General features: G+C 38.8%; 1 protein-coding gene across 8 annotated transcripts in view; it reads right to left on the reverse strand.

Moving 5' to 3' along the window:
• THADA (THADA armadillo repeat containing) overlaps positions 1 to 27,572 on the reverse strand; it is a 443,253-nt gene that overhangs the window by 358,596 nt on the left and 57,085 nt on the right. For 7 of the 8 annotated variants that reach the window (XM_021001257.2, XM_021001256.2, XM_021001255.2 and 4 more), the window contains one exon: positions 17,290 to 17,399. The exons of the other annotated variant lie outside the window; for it this stretch is intronic. In XM_021001257.2, coding sequence (XP_020856916.1) covers positions 17,290 to 17,399 — 110 coding nt within the window. The remainder of the gene's footprint in view (positions 1 to 17,289; positions 17,400 to 27,572) is intronic. 8 annotated transcript variants of the gene reach the window in all.

Here is a 27,572-nt window from a genome sequence, read left to right on the forward strand (position 1 = left end):
AGGAATGAATAGAGAAATCAGGATGACTCATCTTTCTGAGTTCAAATCTGGCCTCAGGCACTCACAAGGTTTGTGACCCTGGACAAGTCACTTAACCCTATTTGCTTCAATTTCCTCATCTGTAAAATGAACTGGAGAAGGAAATAGCAAACTACTCCAGGATCTTTGCCAAGAAAACCCCAAATGGCATCACAAAGAGTCAGACTTGATTGAAACAACTGAAAAATAACACAATAATCTAAGTGAGAGGAGTTGGTCTTGGACAAGAAAAGGGACACCTCACTGTCATGGACTCAGGGAAAGGAGGACAGAGAAAGGGATAAAATCAAAAGGTCCTCAGATGAAGAGAAGGGGAGAAGAGAAATTTCATATCAAATGACTCTGGTTTTCTCAGTAAAGTAATAGATGAGGTGCTCAGCTGAGAGATATGGGTGAGGGAAAGTGTGGGAGGCCTGAGCAAAGAAAAGAAAGTTTGGAAAAGCTTTTGTGTGGAATGAGATAAAAAGAGGAGAATACATGAATTGTTTTGTTGCTGCGAGGGACCCACTGAAGTTGCATAACGTGAATTATAATATGCCCACTCAGCAGAGTTCTTCTACTGATATTCAGCAGCATGTGAGTAGGAATGGAAAGGGGATGAACTCTGGCAATAGGTAAGTGGTGATGGCATAAGGTAAGCAAGGGATTTGAGATTGAAAAGACTGTTAAAATGGCTAACTATAGGATCAAGATTGCAGAGAGAAAGAAGTGAAGTTAGAATAAGGGTGAGTAGCCTGTGACAGTGCTGGAGTTGGTGATAACACTATATAGATATTTTCCAAATCTGCTAGTCAACAAACATTCAATATCATTGGGGATACAAAGAAATGCAAAAGCAGTGCCTGCCCTTAATTCACTTTCTAGTAGGGGAAAAAACACATAAATAACAGAGTACGTGAAAAATATAGACAAAGTGGATAGAGGGTAATTTCAGAGGGGAAAATACTAGCATCTGGCAGCATCAGGAAAAGCTTCTAGAAGGCGGGCCTGAACTGAGTACTGATGAAAGACAAGGAAGATGAGAGATGGAGATGAGGGAGAGAGTTCAGGGCATGGGGAAGAGGCATGGAGTGTCGTGTGAGGAACACGTGGAGGCCAGTTAAGCTAGATTATGTAATACATGGAGGAAAGTAAAGTGTAAGAAGATTAGAAAACAATGGAATGGATTAGACAGAAGTAAATGACCACAGTAACCTAGGGTTTGATAAACTCAAAGATTCAAGCTACTGGCACAAGAACTCATTATTCGACAAAAACTGGAAAGCAGTCTGGCAGAAACTAGGCATAGAACATCATCTCACACTGTATTTTACCACGATAAGCTCAAAATGGGTCCATAATTTAGATTTAAAGGGTTATATCAAAAGGAAATTAGGGGAGCATGGAAAAAAAATTATCTGTCAGGTCTATGGATAAGAGTTCATGACAAAACAAGAGACAGAAAAGATGATGGAAGGTAAAACAGATAATCATAATTACATAAAATTAAAAAGTCTTTGCACAAACAAAACCAATGTAACCAAAATTAGAAGGAAAACAGGAACTGAAAAAACATTTTATAGCAAGTTTCTCTGGTAAAGGTCTCATTTTTCAATGCCAAACTTTTTTTTTTTTGGCTAGGAAATGGGGTCAAGTGACTTGCCCAGGGTCACACATCTAGTAAGTGTCATGTGTCTGAGGCTGGATTTGAACTCAGGTCCTCCTGGATCCAGGGCCACTGCTCTATCCACTGCACCACCTAGTTGTCTCTGGTGCCAAATGGTCAAAGGACATGAACAGGCAGTTTTCAGAAGAAGAAATCAGGACAGCTAGGTGGCACAGTGGATAGAACACTGGCCCTGAAGTCAGAAGGACCTGAGTTCAAATCCAGCTTCAGACCAAACACTTGACATTTACTAGCTGTGTGACCCTGGGCAAGTCACTTAACCCCAATTGCCTAAAAACAAAACAAAAACAAAAAACAAAAACAGTAGAAGAAATCAAAGCAATTAATTACCACAAGAAAAAAATGCTCTAAATCACTACTGACTAGAGAAATGCAAATTAAAACAACTCTAAAGTACCATCTCACACCTATCAGATTCGCTAACATTACAGAAAAGGAAAATGACGAATGCTGGTGGAGATATTGAAAAATAGGTGCATGAATGCACTGTTGGTAGTTGTGAACTCCAGAACAGGTCCCACTATTCTGGAGAACAATTTGGAACTATGCCCAAAGGACTGTAAAACTGTGCTACCCTGTGACCCAGCAATACCACTACTTAGTCTCTATCCCAAAGAGATCAAAGAAAAAGGAAAAAGATCCATATGGACAAAAATGTTTATAGCAGCTCTTGTCGTGGTGGCAAAGAATTGGAAATTGAAGGGATGCCCATCAATTGGAAAACAGCTGAACAAGTTGTAATATATGATTGTGATGGAACACTATTATGCTGTAAGAAAAGAGAAAGGAGATAGTTCCAAGAAAAAACATGGGAAAGCTTATGTGAACTGATGGTGCAAAGCAAAGGGAACAGAACTAGGAGAACATCGTACATAATAATAGCAATATCATAACAACGATCAACTGCAAAAGACTTAGCTGCTCTGATCAATCTAATGATCCATGACAATACCAAAGGCCTTACAAGAAAAATGTTAATAACCTCCAGAGAGAGAACCCACGAATGCTAAGTACAGATTGAAATGTATTTTTTTTCACTTTATTTTCTTGCTTTCGGGTAGAGGGGGGTACTGTGGCTAACGTGGAAATGTTTTACATGACTTCATGTGTATAATGGATATCGTATTTATTGCCTTCTCTGTAGGCGGGGAACAGAATGGAGAAAGGAGATTTCAAAACTGAAATTTTTTAAAAAATCAATGATTAAAAAAAGAAGACTGAAAAGTCAGGAAGGGGCCAACTGGTGAAGGGTTTTAAATGCCAAATGGAAGGCATTATTTTTTATCCTGGAGGTTAATAGGGAATTACTTGAATTTATTCACTAGAGATGAGGTAGGAAAGAGAGAGAATATAATGGTCAGATTTGTGCTTTAGAAAAATCACTTTGGCAACTCAGTGGAAGATGGATTGGAGTACGGAGAGACTTCCAGCAGAGAGACAGCCAGAAAGCTGCTATAACAGTCCAAGTGATAAGCGACGTGGACCTGCACTAGGGTGGCAGCTATGTGAGTGGAGAGGAGATATGCACAACAGATGTGGTGATTGTAGAAACAAGATTTAACAACAGATTAGATATGTGTTCACCAAAGTTGCAAACCTAGGGGACTGAAAAGATGGTAGTGGCTTTGTTAGTAGGGAAGTTTGAAAGAAGGAAAGGTATGGAAGAAAAGACAATGAGTTCTGTTTTAGGTATGATGAGGAGGTTGAGATACTTATGGAGACTTCAATTCCTGATATCCACCAGAACATGGAGTAAGTACAGAAGGACAAAAGATGAAGGCAAAGACCTTGGTAGACATCCACAGTTGGTAGGAATAACATGGATAAAGAAGCAACAAAGGAGTGACTGGGAAAGAACAAACAGATAGATAGAGAAAGAGAGAGACAGAGAGCAATGTCATAGAAAGGGGGGTAAATCTAGAAAGCAATCACAGTGCCAGAAGATGCAGAGAGCTCAAGAATGAGTATTTTTTTTAAGGCAACTGGGGTTAAGTGACTTGCCCAGGGTCACACAGCTAGTAAGTGTCAAGTGTTTGGTCTGAGGCCGCATTTGAACTCAGGTCCTCCTGACTTCAGGGCCAGTGTGCTATCCACTGCACCACCTAGCTGCCCCCAAGAACTAGTATTGAGAAAAGGCTATTAGATGTGGCAATGAAGAAATCACTAAAGTAAACAATGATGCAGCAAAAAAATCAAAAGTAAATGTAACAAATTTATAAAGCTCAAGCTGTACCTGAATGAAGAGATACAAGAAGACACCCCCAACCTACCCCTTCATGGAAGAGGGAGGTCCACAAGTGTTACACATATATTGCATGTGTTTTCAGACTTTCTCTATGTATTAAACAGTTGTACTGACTTTTTTTTGTCTCCAAAAAAACAAACAAACAAAAAAAACCAACCCAAAATCTTTAATCATCTGAGACGGCTCATGGGCAGGGGGGGAGGGAGTATGTGGGATACTTTGATAATGTAAGAAATAGAAAATACCAACAAAAAATATGTTTAAGAAAAAAAAGAAGAAATCACTAGTAACTTTGAGGAAAGTAGCTTTAGATGAATAATAAGGATGGAAACCAGAATATAGGTGTTTTAAAAGCGAGCAGAAAGAGAGGAAGTGGAAGCACTGAGTATAAATAGCTTTCTCAAGTTTTAATCATGAAAGGAAGTAGATATAGGAGATAGGCAGTGGAAAAGATGGGATCAAGTGACTTTTTTCTAAAGGATATTATGGTTCCTTTTATAGTGTTTAAAGTATACTTTAAGATTAGTATTGTGTAATAATAATAATAATAATAATACCTAGTATTTTTATGGTATGGGTGTTAATTGCTTTAAATGTGTTCTTCCTATTCAGCTTTGATTTCAGGATGCCAGTAAATCTCTTTAAGTATTCAGTCACAACATTCTCTTTGACATCTTTACGCTTGATTTGTCTTGCCTGGAGGAGTCCAAAGTTATTTGTATGCATTGCCACCATTTATTGGTTCAATTTGACTAACTGGATGCCTTCAGACTCTATCTTTGCTTGGCATACTTTAAAAATTCTACATTAATTAAATCCAAATGACACCAGATCATTGGCAAAAAATTCCATTGATGGAGATGCTTCCTTTGTTTTTGGTGGAGTCATGTAACTTGGTGTCATCCATGAACATTAAGTGATTAATAAGATATTTTGGTTTGACTCCTTCAATTTAGAAGTCATACTTAGTTCTACTTAAGTAAGATGATAATGGATTTGAGGCTAGGCAAAACCATAACAGGCTGAAAATGTCATGTTTTATGTCTCCTCTTCTAAATATTACTATGTTGGTATCATGTACTAAATAGTAAAGTTTTCAACACGGACAGCAAATGTTCTCAAATACTCATCAAGTGCCCTCATTATACTTAGGACTATTTACATATTTGCAGTGCACAAATAAGTCGAGTTTGAAACTGAGTCAAAGCCGTTGCCATAATTAAAAAAAAAAAAAGGCAATACAATTGCTAAGGCACTTGTGAGCATCTTATTAGGTAGTTTATCAAACTGAGAGCATGTTATTCCTTATATACTTGGGATTTTTTGCTCACTCTTTTTGCTCCTAAGACAAAAACTTTTCTTGTGTTTATAGATTTTTTTTTTAGTGATATGTATGGGTAGGAATCCACTGAATAAATCAAATCACCCCACTGTATTTAAGGTAAGTGTGAAGATGTTAACTGCTGATACTTTGTATGAAGTGAGAACACATCTCAATTATTTATTAGCTGTGAATGAGACCTAGACCACCTCCTTAAGTTCATCAAAAATATTTCAATTAGGTGTTAAAAAAAAAAGTCTGTTCCAATTGAGTCAAGGGTTTGGTCATGCTCTGGGACATTTATACAAAAGGAGAAGCTAGTTAAGGACTAAGGAAGATTTTGAGAGTCAGGCAGTAGAAAGGAAGGAGTGCAGACATTCAGAACTGACCTGGAAAGAACGAGAAGCACAGGGGCAACCAGAGAGAAGAGGAGAAAGTGGAACTGAGCTGGGGCAGAGAAAGAAGAGATTAAGGAGGGTCATCAGCCTTCTAGGTATCTCAGAGAAAAAGACTGAAGCTAACATCACCACCTGCACCCACCTCCCCATCTGAGGGCATTTCAAAGAAAAAGTCTGCTCTTTCCTAACTTTCTCTCCCAGTATCTATTTACTAACAGACATATGAAATGCTATGCTGTTTCTTTACACAAACGTTCCTGGTAATTTGAATTTTGCCTCAACAACAAAGAGGTCAGTGGTCAGCAAGAGATAAAGACTAAATAACAGCATTTAAGGTTTGTAAAGCACTTTACAAATATTATCTCATTTGATCCTCACAACAACCCTGCAAAATAAATGCTATTATTATCCCCATTTTATATATGAGGAAACTGAAACAGACAGAGTTTAAGTGACTTGTCCAGGGTCACACAGCTATTTAGCGTCTCAGGTAGGATTTAAACTTAAATCTTCCTGATTTCAGGTCCAGTCCTCTATCCACTGAGCCACCTAGCTGACTCTCAAAGTCAGGAATTTTCCTAAATAGGGGCTCAGAACAACTTTCAAGGTATTCAAGTTTTGGGTTAATATAAACTCCCTAAAGCAGCATAGGAGACACCTACAATAAGCTAGGACCATCATACTGCCCCAGGCTTAAAACAAACTAATTATTTTGACAAGGTGCTATATATACAAGCTATAAATACTTTGTAAAAAGTATATAAATGTATAATAGGCTTATACTTGGAGAGGTCAATGATGTTCTAAGTCTTTCTGTAAAAGAGATGTGATGGATGCCTTCTTTTAACAAAAGGGGGGTCAGGCTTACATTTGAGAAGAAGCTGCTATTAGGGTGCACAGTAGTAATGTGCTACTATGAAGCATTTGAGTCACTAAATTATGGATCACATCTAGCCCCACCACTTTCCAGTTTGTCAGAGAAGCTAAAGTTTTAGTCATTGCTCTAATGTAACTGTGGCTAAACGGGGTACAAAGGTGCTTTTTCACAGATTTGATCCAATTTGCTTTTCTGTTGTCTTGGACTTCTGATTACATAGACATCAGAAAATTTACCCATTTTTCTTCAGAGGTTCTGTCTCTTCTTTGATTTCCTTACTCCTCAAGCCTCCGTAGAGAATTATTTTTCACTGAGGTTGAATTATTTTGTTTTCTGTGCTATTTTGACTCATATCATCTAATCATTTAGCTTTCCTTTTCAATTAATAGAATCTAGAATTTCCAACATGCTATTGTTTTCCAGATTCCTTTATGTATGTTGCTTTAATTTGGAGATATGACATCCAAGTCTCTACTGTGTGTACCAGCGAGATATTGCTGTAATCTTCTACTGCCTTTCTACAGATCTTCATTAGTTCTCTTGAGGTACTTTTGGCATAGTGGTGTTTGACACCTGTATTTTAGGATTATTATTTTTTATTTTTTTAATTTTTAGGCAGTTGGGGTTAAGTGACTTGCCCAGGGTCACACAGCTAGTAGGTATCAAGTGTTTGGTCTGTGGCCTTAGGATCTATTTCTTGATAGGTCTTCCTTGCATCATACGGTTCTTACCACAGTAACTGCTATCTCATACAATGCTGTGTGCAGGCCCTGCAACATTTTTATACTTCTTGTCAAATATTGTAGGAGAATACATTTGATCTTGATGGCTATAGCAAATATTAGCTTTTCTGAATTACTTTGTTTTGGTATATAATTATCTGCTAGTTTAATTCATGTTATAAAACTGAAAGGGAAAAAAAAAGCTTTTCTAGAATTCCTACTTAAGTATGCCAATCTCTTTTTCAAAATCCTTTGAGATATCAGTGCCATTTTTATCATCTGTTTTGTTATTCAGTATAATTTCTATAAGTAAAGATTTTCAATGAATTTAGAACCTTCATCATTTCCCTCTTAAGATTTTAGTAATGCCTTGATGTTCTCTAATTTTGTTAAGTTTTTCTTTTTATGGTTGCCCTCAACAGGTCAACAGTAAATTATTGTATTATTTGAAACTAAAGAAGCCAATGACAAAAAAGTAATATGAAGCCCCTGCTTAGCACTTGTGCAATTTGTTTCCAGTTTTGTTATGATATGTAGTATTAATGCATAATGAGTTTAGTCATGCCTTCAATCCCTTTCCCACACATTGATGGTCTGCCTCCATTAGTTAGTGGTAAGCACTGTCAGCTAAATGAATGAATAAAACAAAAAGTGTTGATTAAGTATTTACTATGTGCAAAGCCCGGCTGATACAAATAGAAAGGATAGACTCTGCTCTCAAGGAGCTCATTTTCTAACAAGAAAAGACAATACACACAGGAGAATTTAGCTTCAGGGCAGGTACAAAAGCAAAACAGAAAGTAATAGTTCTTTAGAGTTTTTTTTTTCCTATTGATAAAACCATATCCATTTCTGGTGATCAACTATTTGACAGTATTAAGGACTTTGGGGGCCAAAAAAAAAAGGCTTCTTTGGGTCTTTAAGAGCTGTGGCTACTAAAGAGATATGAGATTGCAGTCCTGAAAGGTAGTTTCCAGATAGGTCTCTACAAATATTGCTTTACTCTATGATGGCTGCTGGAAGCAGACTAGAATGGTTTGGTGCTCTGGGGTGGAGTGGGGTGGATGTATGCTGCTGCTGTTTCTAGGCACATTATCATAAACTACTTTACCAGGGTCTGAGAAAAAGTGATAGTGAAGGTGGTGGTAGCTGCTCTTTGGACCACCTGAAGCATTGCCAGTGTGAGGGTATTAGCATTTCTGATTGGTTCCAATGTATCTCACCTTCCTAGGGTAACAGAATACTAACAAATGTACCACTCACCCTACTTTTCTTCATGTCAAGTTGATCTTTAGGATAGTTTCCAGTAGGGCCAGCCGGCAACCCTATTTTACCTTGTCAATATCTTAGATTCATCACACTGGCTGGGGCGCTAATCCAATAATGATATTGCCAGAGTCCTATTGGCCAGCAAAAGGGCTCCTGCTAGGCTTTCACAGCTACCAAAGCATTCTTAGGGTATACAAATTTTCCACTGTGTACTTCCATGGCTGGCATTCAATTACTTTGGCACTTCCCCCCTTTAGGACATAGACAATGGATTGGGCTTTAAGAAGGTTATTGGTATAATTGTTATCTGGGTTACTACCGTGTTAGAAAGGACAATGACCCTGAAAAGTGCTACTCTGTTGGAACCACCCCATTTACATTTCATCTTGGTCCTTTAAAAGCCTTAATCCTTTAACCAGGGCTTGACAAGACTTTTTCCTGGCTTAATTGAGACTAATGGATCTGGATTGGTCCCAAAATAAAGAATAATTCTGGAGTCATGTGCTCAGAAATTTTAACAAACAGATTCTCATAGAAGATTATATGGAAACTACTGCTGGCCTGAACTACCTCAGGTTTTCCCTTTTGTTGGGCCAACAATTGAGAACTCAAGCCAGGAGGGAAAGAACCCCAAGCTTTATGGAGCAGCTGCCATCATGCTGAGCCAAATCAGCCTAACAAGAGTTTAACTGAATTAAGGAATCATTTCCTTTCTCTCTAACTCAGGTATTCTTCACCTGAGGTCTATGAACTCTTAAAAAGTATCATAGGCTAGTATCTATATTGTCACTGATTCTCTTTGCAATCCTATGTATTTTATTTTATGCATTCAGAAACATGATTCTGAGAAGGGGTCCACAGGCTTCCCCAGACTGTCGCCCGAGAAGTTCAGGACGCACATAAAAGGTTAAGAACCCTGCTCTAGCCAGAAGAGATTACTGTATAAGGAAAAACCCAGTGGACCTGATAGTGTTTCTGTGAGAACAAAGGAACTCAGCAACAGAAATGGAAACCTCAGATACTCCCTAAGAATAAGGCAACAAACCCTCAGTGTTTGTTTTGGTTCCCTGTCACAGCGAGCACATCTCAGGGTTTAGCAAGGAAAGGGAAAAGATTCTCCCAGCGGCACAGCCACTAGCTTCTCATGCCAGCTCTATGTTATAATTACTGATAACAGCCAAGGGGAATTCCAAACTCACTGGTTATTTTGCCAGCTATTGTCCCTCTGTGGAAATGCACACAACTTGGTCTGGATTTCTCTTTTGTTTGAATTCCTTACTGGAGTCCAATATAAAATGTATATGTAATTATCCTTGGGGTACATCACCCAAGCATGGTTTTCTTTCAAGGGACAGAAGAGTCTTCATAAACTATGCCCTTCCTAAAAGACAGTAAACCACAAAATACTCTGATGAGATCATCACTGAGTAACTTTTACTAAAAATAAATAAATAAATGAAGTTCTAACTTCCCCTAAACTTTCATATCTAAAAAGCCCCAATTTTTCCCAGTCAGACACTAGAAAGCACAGACACCACCAAGAGACTTTTTAGAGCTAGAAGGGGACTTAAGAGATTACCTAGTATAAACTCCTTTTGCAGAGGAGAAACCGAGGCAAAGTAAAGTTAAGTGAATTGCCTGATTATCACAAGTCAAGTTAAAAAAAGATATGGTGTAGGAAATCGTCATGTACACAACATGGCACATCACGATTAAAAAGTCCATCCAAGTCCCACAGACGGCCCTGTTGTTGTGTGGAGGTGACCCTGCATTCTTGAAGGCTGCCCCAATGGAACACAATTTCTGGGAATGCTTCAGTTCCAGGACCAGCAGCTAGATTACTTATCTATTGTCTAAAGATTAATCTGGCTATTTGAGGAAAACAAATAAGAGAATAAGAGAGGTTAAAAATTCAGGTCTGACCATGCCACTCCCATGTTGCATGAGCTTCACTGGCTCCCTGTTGCCTCAAGATTGATGAAAAAGGGACAGGTGTGGGGGAAGAGGAATGGAAAATTTTGAGTGCAGAGCTGTGCTCTGAATTTCTACTAAAAGTAAGAGATGAAAAGTACAGGCCAACCAACAAGTGTAACCTCAGTTCTGGCAACTGGTGCCCGGGCTCCTGGTTTCACTCAGGAACAGATACCCGAAGCAAATTATCATTCTATAAACAGGTTAGGTCACCTTCTATCCACAGAAGCCATCTCACTTCCAGTGGGCATGAGTTCTAAGATAAGCACAAAACCCACAGGCTGAAATCAAATTACATGTGCTGTACACTCAGCTAATTGGTCGTTAAAGTCCATTTTGTGCCAATCAATCAAGTGTACCCTCCATAACGTGGCTTTCCACCATCTTCCAGCAGAGATCCATCAGCCCAGAGTGCTACGGCAGAGAGCTAGTTCTTGCTGACTCCTGATTAGGTATATTACTTTAGTTAATTGAAAAATATTTCCTTCATTTCCTCAAACTCCACCAGTGTGTTTATTTCTCCTAACCCAAAGAGATTTTTCCAATCTCCATCTGTTCTCTAAAATAACTTCTCCCTTTCATTCTTTTGGGCTTCATTCATCCATTCTTTGGTCAAGTAATATGTTTATTATTTCAAGTTTTACGTGTATTATTTCAAATTATACTAAACACTGACAGATGTGTAGGGTGTGTGCATGCATGTGCATTTTTTTTAAAGGAAACATAAATACTGAAGTGAGAGAAAAATTCAAGCCTCAGAAATCATTTACCCAACTGAAACCCACTGTAAATGGTGCTTATCAGTAAAGACAATCTCAGCCTCCACTTACACTATCCTTCCCCCCCATAATTTTTTTTGTTGTTGTTGCTGAGGTTTGCTACAGACAAAAAAAAATGGGACTATCTGAGAGCCTTAGCTTCAGGCAGGAGCAATAATAGCAGTGACAAAATTAAATTACCAATTTGAAGTCCGGAGAGAATCTTGGGAAGAATCACTAGATGCCATGGATAAAAGGGGTGGTGGGGGTAGGAAGAGAAGTGAGTGGCACAGATATTTAGTTCGCAATTCGATTTTTTTCCCCCAGCTGAATTTTCTAAAGTACTAAAAGTAGACTTTCAAATCAAGAGGGGGAAATTAACATAAGTAATTCTAGGTCTCTGCCAATAAAGATAGGTCCCAAATTCTTCACTGAGAAGAAGATTTCTAAGCAGTTTAGCCAGAACAATAAATGTATTCCTAACTGTTTAAAGGAAATGATCTAGTATCCAGAAAGTCGGTATATAATAATACATAAAAGTAAAAAACATCCTCTGCAGTTACAGGGGCAAACTCGAAAAGACTGAAGACTGTGATACAGACAAGTCACTAGGTAGGAATACACACACAAGAAAAAAAGTTATAATTTATATTTGTCAAAGCATTGACCCTTTCCTCCTATTGTTGTTGTTCAGTCACTTCTCGGTGGTGTCTGATTTTCTCTGATCCCATTTGGGGTTTTCTTGGCAAAGATACTGGAGCAGTTTGCCATTTCCATCTCCAGCTCATTTTGCAAATGAGGAAACTGAGGCAAACAGAGTGAAGTGACTTTGCCCAGGGTCACATAGCTAGGAAGTGTCTGAGGCCCGATTTGCACTCAGGAAGATGAGTCTTCCTGACTGCCAGGCCAGCACGCTGTGCACTGTGGCACCACCTTAAGTTTCCCTAACTCTCTTCAATTCCAATCAAAAATTGAAATAGAAAGGTGATTCTTAAAAATAAAATTTACAAAATGCTAAATGAACTGCAGACTGTAACACCTCTCATACATGTTTGGCAAAAAGAAAAAATGTTAAAGGTTTGAACAAGATGTAGTTGCCTTTTTTTTTAGGGTAGATGGTCATTTTGAGCTTTATTTTTCAGTTCTAATATGTTTCATACATTTTCTTATCTAACTTTATGCTCTTCAAAGATGTAGTCCTTTCATACTCAGTAAAGCGGAGAAAGTGATTTCTGCATTAATCTATTTCAATTTGCAAAAGTTAAAGTTCAACTCATGTGAACTCTTCCTGCTAGATTTAAATGGTAGCAGCCATGACTAAGCGATGTTAATTGGATCTGGGCATCACTCCTATTAAACCACCATACTCTAATTTGGGGTCTCCAAGAGTCAACCAGTATTAGTTTTCTATGATAAAAAATTTGTTACATGCTATCAGTTAATTTCTTCTAATCAAGGCTGCAAAAATAGCTGTCCTGACTTCAAAAAAAAAAAAATCTGCTGGCTACCTGACTGGTTATTACATTTCAGTAAGCACTGGGAAGAATAATAGACTGAGGTCCACATGAAAGTATAAATCACAGATTATTATGATATATCAATAATGAGGAATAAATATATATTGGCTTATCTATTCCCACTTCCACCTATAGATGTGGTGCTGTGCTAAAAGTTACTGTGCTATTACAAGTTTATTGAGCTTTTCAATCATTCAATCACTCAGTCAACAAGCATTAATTAAGAATTTACTTTATTCCAGGTACTGTGCTAAGTAATGGAGATACAAAGAAAAGTAAAAAATCAGCCCTGGTCCTTGAGGGGCTAAGATTCTGGTGGGCAAGACAACATGTAAATACTAAAGACACAGAAAACATATACAGAATAGATGGAGGTGATCTGCAAAGGGAAAGCATTGGCAGCTAGGGGGACCAAGACAGGTCTGCAGAAAATAGGATGTAAGCTCAGCCCTGAAGGAAGCCAGGGAAACTAAGGAGTGGTGGAAGTAAAGGAGAGGAACATTCCAAGGATGAATTAAGTCCAAGTGGAGAGGATGTGAAGGCGGAATAAGGTGTAAGAGGGCTGGAAAGACAGGAAGGGGCTAAATTACAAAGGAATTACAGGGGAAAGTCACACAGGGAAAAAAACAAAGTTAGCCTCCCCTTCTCATGTAAATAATACGCCTAACTTTGACTGTTTTCATGGAAGAAAGAACACAGGTAAGCAGTAGGCCTGAGATTTCTTTAGTATAGGGAACACCCTCTGTACCTTCTCTGAAATCTGTAGTCTTAGTGATGTACCCAGACCCCTGGGAGGAAGTGACCCTCACAGGGCCACACCCAACGTAGCCAGAGGTAGAACCTGAACACATTTCTCGACAGCTTCAAGGCCAGCTTTCTATCTACTATGCCACACAGACTCACTTCATAGGGAAAATAACGATAATGATGATGATAATGAAAAAGGAGAAAGTGACCAAGGATCTAAGGAAGCTGGAAATAGATAATCAATATAAACTTCATGATGAAATTTATGTATGAAACTGTCATCACCCTGCCTTTCTAAGGGGCTTGGATATTTGGAAGTAGTGCCTGGTGTATATATAAGGAACTTAATAAATGTCTGTCGAGTTGAAGAAAATCCAGTAAAAAGCACTGTAGTTGACTAATACTGGTACTACTGAATCCTAATTAAATACCTACCCATAGTTGGTTCAAAGCATTTTTACTTTTGGATTGTTTTTTTTTTTCATCTTTAAAATGATGGCGCTTATGATCCTTTCAAGAATGGAAATACAGACGGTTTCCTTTCTTTCTAACAAGAAGGCACTCGATAATGAAAAAAATATTGGATTACTCAATATCCTTTTTTACATGAAGTCAAAATTTTGCTTTTTCATGTATGGTTTTCATAACGAAGAAGATGCCTCCTATTTCTATTTGTTCTTTGCTGATTGTTTAATTGTGAAGTTAGTTTATATTTGAAGACATTCTGAATAATCCTATTAAAAACCAATTCAAACAAATGCTGTTCATGTTTAACTCTTCAGTGATTTACCCATTAATCTCCTTAAGTGTTTCCTCCTTAACACAGCTGTAGTTCAAGAAAAGGCCAGCAACTGGCCTCAATTTCAGTGGATTTTCATGATCTCTTAAGATTTCTTTTTGCAAACTTCTATTTTTTTAAGTTCTGTACATAAACAATTTTCTCATAGCTTAGGAGGCTTGTAAAAGGCTATCAAAGGGAAACCAATAGTAACAAATTTTCTTTTAAAAATGAAAACTAAACAAAAGAAAGCCACACACACACTAAAAAGATGTTCTCTGCTAAACATTCTGGTCAGCAGGTTTGAAATGTCTCCAAGGAAATAAAGACCCACTTAGTGCAGACACAGCAGTCAAGAACTAATAACATATTGGTCAAAAATAGTCAAGGAACAGTCCAGGGTCCTCTGAGTGGCCCCTCTAAGGGGAGGTCTGGGAAACCAGGGATGCATTCTCTTCCCCCAACCATGCCACTCTCCCAACTCCATCCTGCAACTAAAGCACGGTGTTCTTTGGTGTTTCCCAAGACTCAATACATGTCTCGTTGTCTTACCCTTTCTGATGTTTCCTCATCTTTTCAGTGAGAGGGCTGGAATGGATCACTTCTAAGATCTCTTCCAACCTTGAACCTATGACACTTTGCTCTTATCCTTCCTTGGCTTCAACTCTAACCTCCATGCTGATGACTCCCAAATCCATATCTCCATTATCAGATTTCCAACTGGTGTTATATATTCCCACGTGAATGCATGGCCATCACCACTAACTAAATATTCCCCAGACTAAATTCATCCCCCTTCCAACTTCCTAGGCTCTGTTAGGAATATTTGATCTAAGTCTTTCTATCATTACCAAATCCTAAGTTTTTTTCTTTGAAAGGTTAGTGGTCATTGCCTGGGTTTGTTTTGTTTTCTAAACTAGATTGCAAGCTCAGTGGCACAAGCAGAATGTTTTATACTCAATCTTTTCCTCCCCATTGTTGCTGAAATGATTAAAAAGTATTATAGCTGCTGTTCCTGACTCTAAACTCTCTCATTTCTAATTAATTAATTAAATACCCATTTATTAAGTATTAGGTATTTGTAAACATACTGCACTGGGGATAGGGAGGGGGAGGGAGAGATAAAAAGATAATTATTACTTTCATCATGTAATTCCCCTGCTCAAAAGCCTTCAATGGAGCCCTGTTCCCTACTACATCAAATCTAAATTCACTTGCCCAGTTTTAGATATCTTATCTACCATTACTCCCTAATATAATATCATTATCATCAAGCAAGCTCCCAAGAACACATTTTAATAAATTCCACCTCCTTGCCTTTGCTTATACTGTTATTTTCTCGCAGAATGCCTTATCTTCCTCCCTTAGCCTACTCAAAGGCTAGCCATCTTTCAAGAAACAGTCAAATTTCTAGCTTTTCCAGGAAGCCATTTCTGGCCACACCAGCCCTCACTGATGCCTTCCTCCTTTAACTCCTATGGTACACATAGCTTCTACCACATAATTTAGCATGTATTAATAAACTGTTATATATTGTTTGCTCTTACTTTGCTGTATTAAGTTCTGAATCCCCAGCTAGTTCATGTCTTATACTTTTTCATATCTCTAACACCCAGCACAATCCTGGGGGTTAGTAGATGCTACTATGGCTGCTGAGGAAATAATGCCTACAGGAAAGGGCCTCAGACTTTATTCTCCAGAAGGAAAGAAACATATATTAACCACCTACTATTTGCCAGGCACTGTGCTGAATGTTTAACAAGAATTATCTCATTGGATCGTCATGACACCCACTGGGAAGTGCATGCTATCACTACCCTCATTTTACAGTTAAGGAAACTGAGGCAGACATAGGTGAAATGATTTGCCCAAAGTCACACAGCTAGTAAGTGTCTGAGGATGGATTTGAATTCAGGTCCTCCTGATTCCAGAGCCAACGCTCTATCCACTGTACCACCAATCTGTCTCTACAGTGAGGCATCATCACAAGCAAGTAATGATGGAAGAGAAGCCATAGCTTTATTGAAAAAATGTTGAAATATCTTCAAGAATCAGCCAGTTAGTGGCAAGTGTATTTTATTTAATAAATTACCATTTAGAAAACATTCTGTACTGCCATAACAGCTAATATATTTTGCAAATGTTTTTACCAGGAGTGCGAAAAATGTTTAGAAAATGTTCATGGGGTAGTTGTCTTAACAGTCCAAAATAAAATGTTTGCTAAGGCCACAATACTGGCAAAAATCTGCTTCGTTTCAAAAGGTTTCCAGGCAATGGAAATGTTTTCCTGGAAAATACTACCTTTTATTTGGAAAACACTTGCCAGCGAACACTTAGTCATTAAGTAATTTAAGGTTTCCTCCGCCAGCTTTGGAGGAAAGGTGCTATATGAATGAAAAAAATGTCATTAAAGTAGAATGTCAAAAACATGTACCTTTTTAACAAAATATATTAAGCCTACCTAAGTATTTTTCCAGTCATAGGAAAAAAAATATTATTCAACCTACTTACTGCTCATTTAAAGATTCCTAGAGAATAAACTTCTGAAGGTAAACTTACTAAATTGCTAAGTGTTTCTCTGACTATAATGCATGCGTGCACACACACGCATGCGTAAATACACACACATACACACCCAGCAATGCTTTATTCCAAATACCAAGTAATTTTCAAACAGACCAAACATTCACTTTATTCACTGAAAAAAAAATAGTAATTTGGGAACTATTTTTAGCAAAATATTCAAGTTTACTTCAAATCCACTTTCTAGGGGAACGTCGCCAGGTTTGGACATTTCACTCAAACATCTGTAGCAGGCCATACAGTAAGACCTAAGAAAACAATTTCTTCCAGAAGTTTTCTAGCCAACTAAACTGTGTTCTTGTAGACACTAGAACATAAAGCTATAAGCTCTTTCTTCACATGGCTTGCTTATTAACTCTATAAAATGTATACAAAAAGAACATTTGTTTTGTTTTTACCTGGTTAGGACTTGAGTTAGCTTTACAAAGCCAGTGTAAGCCAATTCAAATGCTCCTCTGTGTCTGGATTGTAAAAGGTGTTGTTTAAAGTAGTCTCCTATATTCTTTATCTAAAAAAAATTAAAAATACATATTTCATTTGTGTGTGGGTATTTACAAGTTCATTTATATCCACATTATAACACAGAACAAAAACCCTAGATATCAACATATTTTACCAAAACCACAGCAACTACCCCCAGTGGGGTTAACTGTCAAACTACATCAAACAATGCAACCATAAGGAGATACCCCATCAAGATGACCATGCTCAGAAAGCAAAATTTCTAGAGAAGTAAAGGAATTCTAACTAAAAAGCATTCATATAAAGCTGGAGTTCTTAGTCTAAGGTGCAGGATAGATTTGAGGGGCATCTGGAAACTGAAAAAAACTATTCTGACAACTGCATTTCAATATAATTGGTTTCCTTTGTATGTCTATGTATGTTATTTTATGCACGTGAAAACATGGTTCTGAGAAGGAGTCCATAGGCTTCATCACCAGACTATCACCATCACACCAAAAAGGTGCAGAAACCCTGGTTTCAAGAATAATGACCCAAAGAAAACTGGCTTCAATTTATCAGTCCCCCTGAATGGGGTGGGGGCGGGGGGAAGGATCACTGGATGTACTGGACAGTCTTTGGATCAATACAAGCCTATACCTGTGGGTGGGACCAGAAGGACTACTATAGTTTTCAAGTTAAACAAGCTATTTGATTTATAACTATTAAAATTCAGTCCAGTGGTGCAATTTAAGGTTATTAAAATTGGTCTGTGTTGACTTTAAAAAATCTGTAATAGGCACACAAGAACAGCTTTTCTCCTTTTCCCCACCTCCCAGCCATTCTAGGGAAGGGGTACAGGAGGGCAGGATTGGGAATAACACCAGACTGAATAATGATTAAAAAAAAATCCATGGGAAACTATAGTAACTCCTTCAACTCTAGAATCACACAAAAAATTAGCCAGCATCAATGCCCATGGGCAAATAACAGGGTAGCCTTGGTGCCAAATGTAGCTGACAAAGTTCTATATTTGGAAACATCAAGAGTGAAAGGCTCCCAGGGAGAGTACCATGATGGTTGGAATACCTCAGTGTGGAGCTCAGAAGGGACCAGAAACAGTGTGGGTGCAATAGCACTTAGCCCAGGACACCCCAGGCCCATCTGTCCTGAGATGCCAGAAAGAGCACTGACGATCCCACTCGCTGAAACTCAAAGATCCAGAAGAGAGGCCTAACCCAGGGAGGAGATCAGTTTAGGAACCCAGGTGACTCAGGCTAAGACCAAGCAAGGATGACCATGCCGCCCCAAAGCTTAGCAGGTAGTGGAGCCTGGCCCCAATACAAAGACCCAATTCAGGAACTAAGGTAGGAGGGAAGAGCAAGTGGAAGAAGACACAGATCCAATAAAGATTATAATAAATCCAAAAATGTCCAAAAAAATACAACCTAGAAGAGAATAACTCTGTAACGACTATAAGCAGAGACTGAAAGGAAAAATGCATTCTCCACCAGAAGAAATGAAGTAAGACATAAAAGATGAAATAAAGGCTTTGGAGGAAAAAAGTGAAAGAAGTATGAATAACTTAGAAGAGAAAGTGCTAAATCTTACACAAGGAATGGCTTCTCTGAAAATTAGAAAAGACCAAACATAAATCAATGACTCCATTAGACAGAAACATTACAACAAAAACAAAAGTGGAAAAAAAATACAAGAAAATGTAAAGTGTCTACTATTTTTTAAAAACTGATCTGGAAAACAGGTCAAGAAGAAATCATTTAAGAATTATTGGGCTCTTGAAAATCATAATCTCTTTTAAAGTATAAACTCTGTGTTTCAAGAAATCATAAACTAAAACTGCCCAGATCTATTAGATCCAGAGAGCAAAGTAAAAATAGAAAGAATTCACTGATGCACTCCTTAAAGAAACCACAGAAAAAAAGTTTCAGGAATGCCATAGTCAAAATCCAGTTTCTCAAGAAAAAGAAATACTCTAAGGAGCCAGAAAGAGTTTGGGTACCAAAGAACCACAGTCAGGATCATACAAGACCTGGCAGCCTCTACTATAAACGAGAGAAGAGCTTTGAGTACAATATTCCAAAAGGTAAAATATATAGGCTTACAACCAAGAATAACTTACCCTACAAGGCCAAGTATAATTCTACATGGGAAAAAGTGGATCTTTAAAAGAACAGAGGACTGTCAAGAATTTTTACTGAGAAGACCAGAACTGAGTAGGAATTTTGAAATGCAAAGTCAAGAAAAACCTAGAAAAGCAAATTTAATTTAAGAAAAGGAAGGGACTTATAGGATGATGAAGGGCTGACATCCCAATGTGGAAAAAAAAAATATACCTCCATTACCTTAATGTCTTGAGGGACTAAAATAAGAAAAAATAGAAGACCTGGGAATAGATTGGTTCTGTTCTGAGGATTTTAAGAAGGGAAAGAAAAAGTAATATAAAAGGAATACACTGTTTTAGAAAGGAGGAAGAAAGGGGTTGTACTAGTTCTCAAAATTGGAGTAAGAGAAAAGAAAACATAGAGGAAGGTATGCGAGGAGTGGGCATCATGTAAACCTCACCAGACGAAGAAGGACTGAACATGCATGCGCACACACACACACACGGGTGCGTGTGCATGCACATAAACACAAGAGTTTTGTGTAAATATATATCACACTCAACAGGGAAAATGACAGGGATAAGAATAAGACAGGTTAAGACAGAGGATAATATCATGGAGGGAACAGATGTAAATAAAATAAACTTCTTGATTCTAAAGTGGATATTAAAAGGGAAAGGAAAAAGCAAAGGAAAGAGCTAGAAACTAAGGTTTCCATCCATTGGGAAATGGCTGAATAAAGTGTGGTACAAATGTGTAATGGAGTATTACTGTGTCATAAAAAATGAGAAAAGATGATTTCAGAGAATCTTAGGAAGTAGGAACTAATACAGAGTAAAGTCAATGGAATCGGGAGAACAAGTAATACGATAACACAATAAGCACTACAACAACATTGTAAAGAAAAACTTAAGAACTCTGATCAAAGAAATGACCACCCATTCCTATAGAGGACCTAAAATGAAGCATGTTTACCTGCCTCCTAAAAGAGAGGTGATGGATTCTAAAAGCATAAAGAGATTGACATTTATTGACATGGACTTTTGTGTGTATTTATTTTGCTTGACTATCCTCATTTATTTCCTAGGTTTTTTTACATTTCCATTAGGGGGAGGATGTTGCAGGGGAGGGCATCACATCAACCACAAGTCCAGTTAAGTAAACAATTGAAAAATTAGACAAGAAAATAGAGACTTTAACAAGGTAACCTAGAAGGAAAAACTAGACTAGTTAAGTATCTTGACTACAGCAGTGCCCCAAGCTCTGTTCTAGGGGTGGGGAACCTTTGTCCTCGAGGCCACATGTGGCCCTCTAGGTCCTCAAGTGCAGCCCTTTGACTGAATCCTAGAAGGCCACATTTGGCCTCAAGGTTACAGGTTCCCCACTCCTGCTCTATTCTTTCAAAAAAGACATTTCTAAAGACCGATAATATTTGGAGTAATGTAATACATTATTAGTAACTGATAATATTTGGTGCAATACAATATTAGTAAATGATAATATTTGGAGTTTACAATAAAGAGGCAGAATTTCTTGTCTGTAACCAAGTCAGAACAGAATAAATGTAAGATAAATGCACATGGATCCTGTTGCTTCATCCCAAATGGGAGAACTTAAAAAACTATTCTGCTTCCTTTCCAATTGCAGACCTGAATTCTCTTTACATTCAGCTCCTACAGCAGCATAAAAACTTTGGAAAACCAAATCCTACCAGGAGGATGAGGGAGGAGAGAAAATCAATTCTATGATTCTAATGTGACTATGATCTTTCAAAAAATTTTAAAAAAAAAGCAACCCACAGATATACCTTATTTTTAAAAGTTCCTAAGCAGGTATTTGTTTTTTTCTAAGCAGGTATTTCAAGCTACAGAAAATAAAAACAGGAAATCATAATGAAGGGGTCCTCTGACTTCCTTAGTTAACAAAGGTAACATTTTTCAAAAACATGACAGGTGTCAAAATATGCTCTAGAGAGAATGGGCTCAATGCTAAATAATTCTATTAATAAACCCAGATAATCTCCTTGAATGTGACTTTAGAAATGCCCCATATGCTAACTCCATCAGAAGAGATCAGACTTTTTTTAACATTTCAATTTATTATTTATTTTTAGCATTCTTTTCAAATTTTGAGTTCCAAATTCTCTCCCTCCCTCCCACACCTCCCCAGACTCACTGAGAAGGCAAGCAATGTGATAATCAATTATACATGTGAAATCATGAAAAGTGTATTTCCACGTTAGCCATATTTTTCTTTAAAAGTAAGAAAAACGAAGAAAATGAGAAAATTATGCTTCAATTTACACTCAGAGTTCATCAGTTCTCTCTCTGGAATTGTCTTGAATCACTGTATTCATCAGAGTGGCTAAGTCTTCCACAGCTGACCATCATTACAACATTGCTGTCACTGTACACAATGATCTCTTGGCCCTTCTTACTTCACTTTGCATCAGTTCATACAGGTCTTGTCATGTTTTTCTGATACCACCCCCCTCATCATTTCTCACAGCACAACAGGGTTCTATATGCTACAACTTGTTTAGCCATTCTCCAACTGATGAGCGTGCCCTCGAATTTGAATTCTTTAACACCACAAAAAAATAAATATTTATGTACATATAGGTCCTTTTCCTTTGATCTCTTTGGGATACAAACCTAGTAGTGGTATTGCTAAGTCAAAGGTTGGGCACAGTTTTATAGCCCTTTGGGCCTAGATCAAAATTGTTCTTTAGAATGGTTGGACCAGTTCATTACTCCAGCAGCAGTTCATTAGTGTACCTATTTTTCCCTCATCCCCTTGAGCATTTGTGATTTCTGAGATCAGATTTTCAATGCTGTTATTCTCGTTGAGTTCTAAATCAAACAGCACAAAATAAAAATGTCCAATCTCCTCATAGATATGCCGTGTGATTCAATTATCCAGCATGTGCATGTTCTCAAACAGTGGCTGGAAAACAGAAGGTCAGCTAACACAGGAAACCAATTTCATATCAAGCCTAGCTCTAAGAAGCTTGGGAATGGCTGGAGAAAATAGAAGAGGGGAAGAGAAAGAGAAACAGACAGACAGAAATAGAGACAAAGGAGAGAGAAAGCAAAGAGAGGAGAGAAGGGGAAGGGGAGAGGAGAGAGGGAGGGAGAGAGAAAGAGAGAGAGAGAGAGAGAGAGAACAACAGAGAGAGAGAAAGAAAAGGGGGGGGGTATGGAAAAGAGGTGGTTCAAAGTTTTACCTAAGACCTGAGTCACCAGGATGCAGAGTTATTCTAAAGCAAGAAGATATAAAAAGTCTTTGCTGACTAAAATCACATACTCAATAATCACTATGCAACCCATCCCACCTCCACGCACACCAATTGGCAGCTAGGCTGGATAGAGCACTGGTCCTAGAGTCAGGAAGACATTAATTTAAATCCAGCCTCACATACTTACCAGGTATGTGACACTGGGCAAATGATTTAACCTCTGTCTGATCTCAGTTTTCTCAGAAGTAAAATGGGGATGACAACAGCACATACCTCCCAGAGTTGATGTATTAAATGAGATGATATTTGTAAAGTTCTTAGCACAGTGCCTGGCACACCGTAAGTGCTATTAGAGAAATGCTTATTCTTTCCTGCTCTGTGTAGTACTTGAGCCCATGCATTATTTATGTGAAAAAGTATAGACATCCTATTATCAATGAATCAATAAAGATTTCTAGAACATCCTGTCACATGAAATATGAGGTCCACAGGCCTAATACATTGCACATATTTTCAGACCTTCGGTTTTGCTGATTTTTTTCCTCCCTTTTAAAAAATGATTTGTTATATGGAATGGGGTTTGTTATATGAGATAGCTCTGAGATAGGGGAGGGGAAGGCAGAGATACTAGGGGAAATTTTGGTAATATAAAAAATATACATTATCAATGAAAATTTAGTTTTAAAAAAACATCTTATGTGCCCAGTTATTGTGCTAAAACCTCGGGAAGAATACAAGGGAAATATAAAATTGGGTGTCTATCCTCAAGGAGTCTTCGGTCTATGTAAGAAATCAAAACCAACATCCATTTAATAAATCAAGAACAACTAAGATGCTCCATCATATTGTATTGAGAGGCACAGAGTCCAGGATGAGGAGGGCGACATCCTCCTGGATTCTACCCTATTTAGATATCATCAGCTGTACTGTGTTCAGTTGGAGGTACCCCATTTTAGGAAGGACATTAATAAACTGCCCAGTATGCAAAGAAAGGTGGCCGGCACAGTGATAGGTCTTCTGATGACAATCCATGAAGATTTCCTAAAGGAAAAGGGTTGTTGAGATGAAAGAAAAGAAGTCTTTGGGAAATAGGAGAGCTGCCTTCAGGTATCTGAAGGGGTGTCAGCAGCAGAAGGAACAGGCTTAGTGCTCTGCCTGGACCAAGATGACAGAACCAGGAGCATGTTTCAGGGAGGTGGACTTAGCCTGAATGCAAGGACATACTTCCTAACAACAAGAACTCTCCAAGAGTTTGGTGGGTACTCCCCTAAACAAAAGGCCAACGGCTACCTGTCTGGTATATAGAATATCAAGGCAAAGGTCAGATTAGATGTCTGCTAAGATGCCTTCAACTCATGAAGACAATTAAAATCATTTGCATAAATGAGAAATCACTGTCTGCTCCAGTGGCCACGGGAAGTTTTATGGGGAAGGTGGGACTTCAGTTAGGCCTTAAAGGATGAGGAGAATTTGGCCAAACAGAAATGAGGGGTGGGGGGACAGAGAGAGACAACAACACTTTAAAAAGAGGACAGCAGTGTGACCCAAGGCCCAAAGGCTGGGGCCTACTGTGTAAGAAAAGGATGGAAAGGTAGGGTGGGGCCAGAGTGTGCCTTGCAGAGGAGTTCAGACTTGGACGTGGTGGCCAATAAATAGCATTATTATTACATATATTTCTGTCTTGGTTCCCACTGCCAACTGTGAATACTTGGAAGGCAGACGCCGTGTTATGATCTACACTCACTATTTCCACAGCGCCCATCACAAAGTCATTCATGCTGTGGTGGCAGCAAAATAAATCTTTCCCGTGGGCCCAGAGTACCTTTAAAAGTGTCTTTAAAAACCCAGAATCTGGAATGAAACCAAAGTCCTCTGAATTCCATCCCAGTGAATCACGGAATCTCAGGGTTGGAAGGGCCCTTGATGGCCTTCCAGTCCAACCTGTATCTGAAAAAGATTCCCCTCTGCCTGAACACTGCTATCCCCTTAGGAGGGTCCTTTCATTACTGACTTAGTCTAATTAGCCCAGCACTCTACAAATATTATCTCATTTGATTGTTACAACAATCCTAGGAGATAGTACCATTATGATAATCCCCATTTTACAGTTGAGGAAACTGAGGCAGGCAGAGGTTAAATGACTTACCCAGGGTCAAGGAATAAATGTCTCAGGTAAGATTTGAATTCAGGTCTTGCTGACTCTAGGCCTGGTGCTCTACCAAGAGTGGGGAGCATGTGGCTTTGAGGCCACCCGTGGCCCTCTAGGTCCTCAAGTGTGGCCCTCTGACTGAATCCAAACTTCACTGAACAAATCCCCTTAATAAAAGGATTTGCTCTATAAAACTTGGACTCAATCAAAAGGCCACACATGAGAACCTACAAGTCCACATGTGGCTTCAAGGCCACAGGTTTCCCACCCCTGCAACCTCTTACCATCTTAATGCCTAGGTGCACTCAACATCATAGTCCGGCAGAAATGTCCTCCTGACCAGGAAAGATTGGTTGGAGTGAAGAGTAATATTTGATGTTTAGGCATTCACTAAGAGATCTGTCTATTGGAGAGTCACAAGGATCTCTGCTTGGCACAGGGCTGTTACACTTTATCCGTGATTGGGAATCAAGGCATCATAGACAAAATACTTGGGCAACAAGGTGATGCAGTGGAGAAAGCACTGGGCCTTGAGTCAGGAAGACTAGAACCCAATATCTGGGGAGGCCTGAACGAGAACACCCTCCACCATATAGCCCACAAATGGTTGTCTGCCCTTTGTTCAAAGACCTCCAGGGAAGAGGACCCACTTCTTGCTGAGCTGAGAAAATAGTCCATTCCACTTTTGAACAGCTCTAATGAGGAAATTTTTCTTTACATCAAACTGAGATACGTCACTTTTTAATTTCCACCCACTGTTCCTCGAGCTGTCCCCTGAGGCCAAACACAACAAGTCTTGGTCTCCTTTGCCATCATCCATCTCCAGCCCCTAAGCACAACTGTCCCCCGAAGTTCTGTTCCAGACCCTCTCTCCCTGGCTGATCTCATCCACTCACATAGGTTCAATTACCATCTATACACAAATGACTCCTAAAGCTATGTGTCTCCCATCCTAATCACACTCCAGTCTTTCATCTCCAGCTGCCCTAGACATTTTACTTGGTGTCCCATAAGTAAATATCTCAAAAGCAACAGGTCCAAGCTCATCTCCTCTCCTCAAGACACTCCTCCTCCAAACTTCTCTATTTTCACAGGGGAGGAAGAGGGGCATCACTGTTTGATCAGTCAGTTGGGTTTATGATTTTAGCACCATCCCTAGCATCTGATAAAATACCTTACACAAAGGAAGATTCTGTATTGATCTGAAATGAATATTATGTTAACTTACTGTGTTATCACTCCAGCTGGTGGAAGGAAAAAAGGAAGGGAGGGAGGGAGGGAAGGAAAAAAAGAGAGAAAAGAAGGAAGCAAAGGAAAGAAGGAAGGGAGAGAAAGAAGGGAAGGAAGGAGAAAAAAGAAAAGGAAGAATGAAAGAAAAAGAATAAAGGAAGAGAAAAAAGAAAGTAGGAAGGAAGGGAGGAAGGGAGGGAGAGAAGAAGGAAGGAAGGAAGGAAGGAAGGAAGGAAGGAAGGAAGGAAGGAAGGAAGGAAGGAAGGAAGGAAGGAAGGAAGGAAGGAAGGAAAAAAGGAAGCATTTATTTATTAAGCCCTTACCATGTGTAAAGCACTGTGCTAAGCACTGGGAATACTCATGGAAACGCTGGGCAGTCTCCCTGCTCTCAGAGAGTTCACATTCTAATGGAGGAGACAATATACATGGAAGGTTTCAGCAGCTGATAGGAAGGTCTCATGGTCCTTAGAGTATATCTGCAAAGTAGATGGTAATTCCTCTTCTTTAACATCATTTCCATTGATAAAAATCCTATCAGTTCCTGATGTTAAGCCACTTGACAGTGCCAAGGACTTGGATGCAAGAACCTTCCTTGCTGGGGCTCTGGTGGCTGGAGCCCCTGCACGATCCATTGCCAGGCTGCCTCTCCATACAGGCTATTTCTCAGGATCGTGCTGGGGGCCCCTGGGGTGGAAGTCTGGCTCTCCCAAGTCTCTTGGGTTTAGGGTCCTAGCTTTGTCTCCATCATGCTCTAGAAGGGCAGGGGGAAAGCAGTGAAGTGGTGGTGGGAAAGAAAACATAATTTCTTAAAACTTCTGTGCATCCCTCATCTCAACACATCCCAATGTCTGCTTGCTAAGCCTCTAACTAATGAGCACTGCTAAACTATATCCTTCAACTTTCTGCCATATCTAAAGTTGATTAGTTTTTATTCAATGACACTCAATTTGATAAATATACATATTCTGCCCTGTTTACTATCCTGTAGAGGAGCCCAATAAATCATAGTCCCTAACCTCGAGGAGCTAACAAGCTACCTTGCTCCAGTATCTGATATATTTGTCTCATTTTCTAGTCTTTATAAAATGGCTATTTTCCCCTACAAGTCAGCAACTTGAGGAAATTAGGATGGAAAAGGCAATTTAGTCTAGAATATTTCTTCAAGTTGTAAGAAAAGCCTTAAAATATGCCTTTAAGTTCAGGACGTTAGACTAGGTTAATAAACAACATAACATTTTTGAGAAGTCAGCTGCTGATATAATTTAAGATGATTATTGGGTAAAAACCAGTAGTCATATACAAAACAGGTTTTAGCTAGGGGAAAGAAGCTCATACTCTTTTTCAAAGCTGGTAAATGCACACACCCTATTTACAGGCCATTTCTGAGTAACTAAAAACAGAAATAAAAGAAACTACAGGAATGCAAAAAAAACAACAACTAGTCAGCTGCACACACTGCAGAAGGGAGGGGAGCAGGGAGACCGTGACAGCAGGCAATGG

This window comes from Phascolarctos cinereus, unplaced genomic scaffold (assembly GCF_003287225.1).
Source record: "Phascolarctos cinereus isolate Bilbo 61053 unplaced genomic scaffold, phaCin_HiC Scaffold_2;HRSCAF=192, whole genome shotgun sequence".
NCBI lineage: Eukaryota > Metazoa > Chordata > Mammalia > Diprotodontia > Phascolarctidae > Phascolarctos > Phascolarctos cinereus.